At 40.7% G+C, this 9,389-nt stretch overlaps 1 protein-coding gene across 2 annotated transcripts in view; it reads right to left on the reverse strand.

The window, feature by feature from the left end:
- Positions 1-4,244, reverse strand: part of vash2 (vasohibin 2) — a 31,026-nt gene extending 26,782 nt beyond the window's left edge. Inside the window, exons 1-2 of one of the 2 annotated variants that reach the window (XM_061929201.1) lie at positions 3,601-3,762; positions 2,817-3,242 (exon numbers count right to left, since the gene is read on the reverse strand). In XM_061929201.1, the coding sequence (XP_061785185.1) occupies positions 2,817-3,137 (321 nt within the window). In that variant the 5' untranslated portion in view covers positions 3,138-3,242; positions 3,601-3,762. Of the gene's footprint in view, positions 1-2,816; positions 3,243-3,600; positions 3,763-3,990 lie in introns of those variants that run through there. The other variant, XM_061929199.1, reaches the window with a different exon arrangement.
- Positions 4,245-9,389: the final 5,145 nt, after the last annotated feature.

A 9,389-nucleotide genomic window follows, 5' to 3' on the forward strand; every position in this document is an offset into this window, starting at 1 on the left:
CGACGTCATCGGTTACGTAAATACGTCGACGCCGTTTTTGTGCGTCGGCGCGTCGCATATTTACGTCACACTACTGTCATGGCGGAGCGCAAAGCAGACGATGCGAGCGAGGGGAAAAAAGCACGCCAAAAGTCGTCAAAAGTGTGGGAGTATTTCAATAAACGGCCTAATAATGTTGTTGTATGCACACTGTGTCGAGCGGAAATGGCCTATCATAGCAGCACAACGGCTATGAACGAACATTTGAAAAGAAAACCCCCGACAGCGTTCTTGCCATCACCATCAACAAGTCAATCGTCCGCGTGCGTATACGTTGTCATTATTACACAAAAACATGAATGTGTCATTTGCATCTGCGTTGTAAATTCATAAACTAAAGCACCGTTTGCTCTGAGAGGCGCGTTTGGCGTGCCTGTTCAGTGTTTACAAAGACGCGCTCCTCTTTAACGCTGTGGAGAGGCGGGGCCGGCGAGCGAGCGGCGAGGCGGGGCGTGCCGGGAGCGACGCCGCAAGAGACAGGGGACGACGAGCGAGCGAGCAAGAGGAGCTGAAAAGCGAGGAAAGAAAGAGAAAAGAGTTGGAAGAGAAAAGACTTTGTGTAAAATTAAAAGATTGTAAACCTGGCAAAGCCGTCTGGCGTTCAGTCTGTCGGTCCTGAAAGAACCCCACGGCACAAGACGTGTCACAAACGCTAACGTTAATTAGTTGTGCAAATACCTTTTACAACATTAACAGTTACATATACTATGTACAAACCAACAATTAACTTTCACTTTAATCATACTATCATTGTTGTGTTATTAAGCAAAATAAGCAATACTTTTACTTTTGTTGAAATGTTTACACTGTACACTTTTTTGTATTGGATGTTTAGCTTTATTTTTGCACATTTTCGCAAATAAGCAATACTTTTACTTTTGTTGAAATGTTTACACTTGTTACAGAATATTTCCGTTTTGCACTTTTTTGTATTGGATGTTTATCTTTATTTTTGCACATTTTAAAGCAAAATAAGCAATACTTTTACTTTTTAAATGCTTATACTATTCCAGAATATTAAGATTTGCACTGGATGTTTACTTTTATATTTGCACATTAAAAAGCAAATAAGCTACTTTTAATTTTGTTAAATGTTAAAAGTTTTAAATGTTTACATTGTTACAGAATATTTTGTCATGTTGTTGTCAATGTTGACTGAGTGGCCATACTTTTTTTTTTTGTAAATAAAAGCCATGCCTTTTGAAAAAACTGGCCTACATTTATTTTTTCCTCTTCATTTTAAATTAAAAAAATAATCGGTAAAAGGAAAAATAATCTATAGATTAATCGAAAAAATAATCTATAGATTAACCGATTAATCGAAAAAATAATCTATAGATTAATCGATAGAAAAATAATCGTTAGCTGCAGCCCTACTTGTGCTGCTTTTATATGCATATTCAATTTCTACTTGGGGTCCATGAAACAGTGTTTATATCTACAATAAAGGTTTCTTCTACAGAGGAATTCATTTTGAACATGTGTTTTTTTAAATAAAACTTGGTGAAAATATTACACCAAGTTTTTAAAAATGATGATCACATTTAAAAATACCGCGATAATAACGATAACCGTGATCATTTTGGTCACAATAACAGTGATAAGAACATTTCATACCATGACATCCTAACAAGTATCAAATAATTATAGTTGCTAAATTACTTACATATGCAATTACTTACACATACAAAGTCTCCAAGGCAGAAACGTATTAGAAAGTATCTAGTAACAAACATGGCCTCATCATTTACCTTACTGTGTAACATGAGCTTAACTTTAATGACCTATTGTGGTCACAAGGTGCTGCTAAAAAAAACTAATTATCACTCCGCTTCAATTTAAAAACAGTACAAGTCCACACGGTAAATACATGGGTTAGTGTTTTTCGTACCTACCATTATTCTGATTGAATGATCAAACCTCTTCTAACATTTTACACTGCAAAATAATGCAAGTATGTAATATGATTTGTGCTGATATTGGGTCTGATTCAAATCGGTATCAGCCAATAATAAAAGCGCCAATATCAGCATCACATTGGAAGTGTAAATGTTGTATAGGGACACTCCTAGTACCCAGCATATTGAATGATGTGCATGATATCTTTAAAATAGATATTTTAGTATTTTTAACGCCTCGTGATTTGCAAGTCTAATACTTCATTAAATGAATTAACCTGTAAATCAACACCATCATTTGTTGGTAAATTAGATTTAAATATGTGAAAGAATAGCACAGATTTCTTAGGACAGAATACAAAAAGCTCAGTTTTACCCAACCAAACACAAAAGCAGTAATTTTTTAGACATTTTCAACCTCGCCCTGGTGATTTACAAAAGAGAAAAACCGGTGTCTGTGTGTGAACAAGGACCTTTAAAATATGACTTACTAAAATATGCGTGTTGACATAGCCTAATTCCAAGTGTTGGTGTTGTTGTTGTTGTTGTGTTTGTGTTCCTCGCTGGAACGAGAGACATTCTGAAGCAACAAGCAGCGTTTGTCTACATTCTTCCCTCGCCAGCACTGCCATTCTTTATGTGCACAATCTATGACGACTAATGCTTTTATTAGTTTGGCGTGACACAAGTCAGTCCAGCAGAAACACTCGTGCACTCTGTGGTGTTTGACATCGTATAGACAGCCTCTGGGGGCAGAAACCCGAGCCACCACGCTGCAGCATCCATCTTGTGAGACATGCAATAGGCATTCTTGGACGTGGTGAGTGGGTGAGAGAGTGAGTGAGGGTTAGACGAAACGAGACAATCAAAGCTTCTTACTTTAGGGAGATATGCGGCGTTGCGTATCTTGTCTACCATCTCCTGGCCCTCAGGGTGCACAACGGCCACATGGGTCCACATCCTATCCCAGGTACCGCCCTCGATGGGAAACCCGGCCCGGTTAACGTAGAAGAAGACCCCTCCGTCCTTCTCTTCCTCCTCGGCTGGCGAGCGAGACCCGTTGTTGGGGAGGGAGGCGCTCAACTCCTCCTGGGCGCTGCGGCGGAGCAGGCAGTGAGCGCTGGTGCTCTTGGAGCGGCCGAGCCTACTCAGCTTGGCCGGGCCGTTGCTAGCCCGGCTCGGGGAGTTGGGTCCAGTCATTGGTCCCAGGAGGAGGAGGGGGACACCAGGCCGAGGCGGGAGTCAAAAAGGACTACAAGAGCATCCCCCTTGTGTTCAGTGCATGCTGATGGTCATGGCTGAAACCTGACAAGAACAAAAGAAAACATATCAACAACACCAAAAACTACACAACAGTTGCACATGTCAACAACAAATTCACTTCTTCTTTCTCCTGGGGAGACCTGACAATACAAGAAGATCGACAAATCCTCAAAATGTGTAGTCCACTCCAACACGAGTACGTCTCACCATCAACCATGACGTCAAAAGTAATCAAAAATTGACGTCGCTCCACTCACTCTAATACAAAGTTTGGCAAATTCGCACCTTTCTTTTTTTAATTCACAGCATTGACAGCATGTATTCGTGTTTAAATGTATTAAAAAATACATCTGGCGGCAAGAGGAAACATCCTAACCCAACAACGTTAATTCAAACTTACCGCATCGTCCACCGACGTTAGCTCTCGTTAAAACAAATGAAACCATGTGTTTGTAAAAGAATAGAGAATATTAAAGTAGTTTGCATCTATTTGATGTGTGATTGCTGCTGCGAAGTTGTTTTAGGTGTTCTTCTTTTAGGAACTTCGCCTCCAGTCTGTCAAGGCAGCTGCTGCCACTAGTGCTCCGACCGGAAATACAATACAGCGGTTTTCAAAGTAAACCCATCGTGTTTAACAATTATCTACAAAAATGATGTGGTAAATCATTTAGGTACAACACAAGTTGTAACTAAGGTTTCAAAATTCAATTGCATGAAGATGAAATCACCGTCGAGGGTCAACTAGACACATGTTCTCCCCTCTTTTGTGTTAAAACTATGACAATCTTACCGGAAGTCCTGCTTAGCTTTAAATAGCTAGCTCGTCTTCACAATGTAGTGTCACTCCCACCACCAGCCAAGGGAAATGACCGCTTCTGAGCCTTTCCTGTCTTCGCCAGCCTTCCTGGGGGTTAACTTGTTAGCAAGGCTGACTTTATGTTGAACAAACGGATTTCCTCGCCAGCTCCCATCCTGATTAAACCACCGAGGAGACGATGCGGCTCGCCACTCACTGTTGCCGTGTAGCTATGTAGGTGCCTCTCGGCGGCTTTCCATTGGTCGAGCCAACAATGAGGGGCGGGGCTCCGGACATCGCAGCAGGACGCTCCTCAACTGTTGTGGATCCTCATGTGGGAAGGCGTTCACAAGTGATACATCTGCACATTTTCAACTTATTTAATACGACTTACTTCATGCATTAATAGGATTTTTAATGTAAAATTTTATTCAAGCTGTTGGGTTTCCTCTTTCTTCATTCATCTTCAATGAATACTCCAGTTGTATATATATGAAAGATGATGTTTTATTTTAAGGATGGTTCAATACAATGCCTCACAGCACCGGGAAACAAAACATCGGTAACTGTGGAAAATAGAACACAACTCCATCGAACTTTTCTGTGTATATCTCACATTCTCTCGCGCGAAGTGAACCGGAAGAGATCACGTGACGATAGCGCGGATGAACCTGCACTACCGTATATAACCTATTGGAGGCGCATAACAACAACAGCAAGCCTTTCTTCTCATGATACACAGCAACAGCATTAATAACAATGAGATCACATTTACTCAACACCCCCCCTTGATCTCATAACCATGAAACAGTGAAACACATTAGTTTCCAAAAAAAAAAAATTTGAATTTGTCAATCTTGGCTCTTGTAGTAGGTTTTGTTAAGATGTCTGCAACCATGTCTTCTGTAGGACAGTAGACTAATGAAATTTTCCCTTCAGTGAGTGCCTCACGAATGAAATGATATTTAACATCAATATGTTTGGACCTCTGTCTATTAACTGGATTTTTGCTCAACAAAAGAGCCCCTTGATTGTCTCCATGAATTGTTGTACAATTGTACAAACATTTGTCCATGCCACTCAACAGTTGGGTGATATAAATACTTTCTCGTGTAGTGTTGGATAAGGCAATATATTCAGCTTCACAAGTTGACAATGCAACTGTTGGTTGTTTCTTTGATTTCCAGGATATAGCTGGACCTTGTTTTGTTAGACCGAAACAATATCCACTAGTGCTGCGTCGGTCTTCCATTGATGATGCCCAGTCTGAATCGCTAAATGCAATCAGGTTGAGGCCTTCCTCACTTTTCTTGAAACTTAGTTCAAAGTCATGTGTACCCTTGAGATACCTTAGCACATGTTTGGCAGAAACTAGATCCTGTGCTGTTGGCTTTGCCAATGTTTGTGATAACCTACCAACAATCCAGCTGATATCTGGTCTGGTGCAGGTCATGGCATAGATCAAACTACTAATGATTTCACGGTATTCTCTGGGGTTTACCACCTCGGTAGTGTCACACTCATTTTCATTTGTAGTGCTCAGTTCTACTTTCTGTTCAGAAGGAGTGCTTCTAGGTTTGCATTCTGACATGCCAAATCTTTCAAGCATCTTTTGTATGTACATTTTTTGATCCATTTTGATTTCATTCTGTTTCTGTTCAAAATGAATACCCAGGAAATAAGATATCTTACCCAGGTCTTTCATGTTGAATTTGGCTTTCATTGTTTCTTTGAATTGCTCAAGTGCTTCTTTGCTACTTGCAGCAATGATCAGGTCGTCCACCCAGATGATAACAATGACTGTTTCATTTTCTGTTTGTTTTCGGTAGACACAATGATCAGATAGGTTTCTTTTGAAATTGTTTTGCTCTAAATGGTCATTTAGAAGTTTGTATCAATTTCTTCCTGATTGTTTTAGGCCATAGATTGATTTCTTCAACCTAAATACTAGTTTTTCACCTGTGTCCGATGTTTTCTGAAAACCTTCTGGTTGTTCTAGGTATATCTCTTCATCAATGGGGGCATGTAAATATGCCGTTTTCACATCCATCTGGTGGACGGTGAGGTCATTTTGGACAGCTATTTGCATCAATGCACGCACAGAAGTAATGTCTGCGGTTGGTGCAAATGTTTCTTGATAATCTATACCTTCAGTTTGACTGTATCCTTTGGCAACATATCTAGCTTTGAAAAGCTGTCCTTTCTCTGTGTTTTCTTTGAGGGCATAAACCCACTTTCCACCTACTGTATTTTTCCCTTTTGGTAATGTTGTTAGTTCAAATATGTCATTTTCTTTGAGAGATGCCAACTCGTCTTTCATGGCTTTTTCCCAGCTGGCTGCCTCTGATGACATCAGGGTGTCTTTATACGTCTGTGGGACTCCACACATTGCCCTGCAACAGTGATCAATAACGTCATGGCTTTCATTGATATCATCAATGTTTGTTACATATTCCTCTAAGTATTTTGGAGGAACAATTCTCTCTCTCTTTGGGTAGCGACCTCTTTGTTCTGTTCTAGTCTCTGTGTTAGTTGTGGCATCATCTAACACCACATCCTCTTCTACTTCTAGAGTTTGTGTTTGGTTATCAACATCATTTTGAGCTACAGTATGATTTTCGATGCTCACTAATTTTTCTGATACAGTGTCAGGTAGTTTGGTTTCATTGCTTTCGCAATCTGGGATTTCCAAGTCATACGCATTTGTTTGTGTCTCTTTTTCTGCAGTGTTCTTTTTGGTGAATATTTACCAGTCTGTGTTTTGACACCTTTCTTGACTGTGGATCATAGACCAAGTATGCTGGACTATTTTTACTATAGCCCACAAATACTCCTTTCTCACACCTTGGTTCAAGTTTCTTGTGACTGTGAGTGTATGCGTAACACTTCGAGCCAAACACCCACATTTTTTAAATGTTGGGCTTCTTTCCAGTTAGCATGAAATAAGGTGTGTTCTTTGTTCTGTCATTGTAACATCTGTTCCGAATGTGGGCGGCACTTTGAACAGCATAAGGCCATAATGTTTTTGGTAACTCTTTTTCTAGTAGCATACACCTTGCCATTTCAAACAGTGTTCGCCACTGTCTTTCAGCTGTACCGTTTTGATGAGGAGAATAAGGTGACGAGGTTTCATGTCTGATACCTTTCTCTCTCAAAAGTGTTTGAAAATCGTTTCCAGTGAACTCAGTTCCATTATCTGAGCGCATACATTTTACGTTGCCATATGGGGAAACGTCTGCAATTAACTTTTCTGTCGCAAGGGTAGTTTCACTCTTATTTTTCAAGAAGTAAACAAATACTGCCCCTGAATAATCATCAGTAAATGAGACTGAATATTTATGCCCATGTAATCCAATGAGGTCAATGGGACCGGCCAGGTCAGTGTGCACCAGCTCTAGGGGTGCACTAGCTTTGACATCAGGTAATTTGTTCCTAGTGTTAGTGAATTTTCCTTGTGTACAAATGTCACATTCTATCTTTGTATCTCCTGTAACTCATGCCTGTCACAACATTTTGAAGCTTCAACACATCATTCACATTGCAGTGCCCCAAGATCTCGTGCCATGTTTTCACATCACAACATAGATTCACTTTGTCTTTTGACATAATGTCATGCACAGAGTCATCATACAGTTTTTGATGGTTTACCGTTTTGAGGTAGTACAGTCTCTCGTGTACTTCTATCTTGAAGGTGTTTCCTTCTTTCATGATGAGCCGGTTTTGTCCTTCTCCGAAGATCACTTGAGCTCCATTAGTCGTGGCTGCTTTCACCGACATGAAGTCTTGTGGGTAGGTTGGGATGAACAAGGCGTTCTTCAGTGTGACGGGGACGCTTCTCCCCTCTGTGTTGCGTAGAAGAACCACTGCATCGCCTCTCTTCAGCGCCACGTTGTTCTTCCTTGTTCCATCGGCCAACTCCATGTAGTGTTTGTTTGGGTTAAAAGTCTCATCAAATCGTGTGAATTTGCTCTTCTCAGTGATTATGTGTGACGTCGCCCCACAGTCCACCATCAGTCCATTTTGTTTGATGCCGTCTGGAAGCACCAAATGACTGGCTTGGAACACAAAGGAGGTGCCAATTTCCTTAGAATCTTCTTCTTTCTCCATAGTTTGTTTAGCAGAGTCAGGCTTGGTTTTTCTTCTGCACGTCGCGTCTGTATGTGTTGTGCTTTGGTGGTAGTTGCACCACTTTGGTGTTGTTTTGTGGGGACAATTTTTCACGAAATGTCCACGATTCCCACATCCATAACAGGTCGCTGACGCTATGTCCACTTTCATTACGTTGTCTGATTTTGGTTTGTGTTCAAATTTCTCTGTCTCTTCATAGCTTCGTAGTTTGCTCTTGAACTCCACAAAAGTCACTTCATCGTTGCTCTTTGTCATGTGAATGACGAATGGTTTGTATGGTTCCGGTAGGCCCCGCAGAACCATAGCAATGCTCAACTCATCGCTTATTACTTGCTTTGTATTTCTTAAAGAAGTCACTATCTTTTCGGCTCTAATGATGTAGTCTGTAATAGTTTCTTCTGAGTCTTTCTTCAGGGAACACAATTCGTTGTACAGGGAAATAATTCTTGGCTTACCATCACTGGCATAATGGCGCCGTAAAATTTGTAGTGCTTTGCGACCATCGTCAGCAGCGTCTCTCATTACCAACGACAGACTTGTGTCGTCTAGGAACTGGATTAGCTCTGCAAAGCATTCTGCATTCTTCTCTGGGTCAACCTCACCAGAGGAAAGTATTGTGTCCTTTAAACGTTCAAGTCTCATGTGACCAAGAAATTTTACTTCCCAAAGTTCGTAGTTGTCCTCGTCTCCATCGAAGATCAGGCGCTGCCATCTTCCTCCCGTTGCACGTCTGGGCCCATAACCTGTTGGGTTTCCTCTTTCTTCATTCATCTTCAATGAATACTCCAGTTGTATATATATGAAAGATGATGGTTTATTTTAAGGATGGTTCAATACAATGCCTCACAGCACCGGGAAACAAAACATCGGTAACTCTGGAAAATAGAACACAACTCCATCGAACTTTTCTGTGTATATATCTCACATTCTCTCGCGCGAAGTGAACCGGAAGAGATCACGTGACGATAGCGCGGATGAACCTGCACTACCGTATATATCCTATTGGAGGCGCATAACAACAACAGCAAGCCTTTCTTCTCATGATACACAGCAACAGCATTAATAACAATGAGATCACATTTACTCAACACAAGCAATAATGCTGTCCATCCATTTTCTACCGCTTGTCCCTTTCGGAGCCTATATCTATTCCTTTCTATTGTCATTCAAATTTGAACTTTACAGTACAGATAAGAACGAAATTCCGTTGTATTAGCTCGTTGTAGTGCAGGATAAAAGAGCAATAAGGTGCAGATATAAATGAA

This window comes from Nerophis lumbriciformis, linkage group LG34 (genome assembly GCF_033978685.3).
Source record: "Nerophis lumbriciformis linkage group LG34, RoL_Nlum_v2.1, whole genome shotgun sequence".
Lineage (NCBI taxonomy): Eukaryota > Metazoa > Chordata > Actinopteri > Syngnathiformes > Syngnathidae > Nerophis > Nerophis lumbriciformis.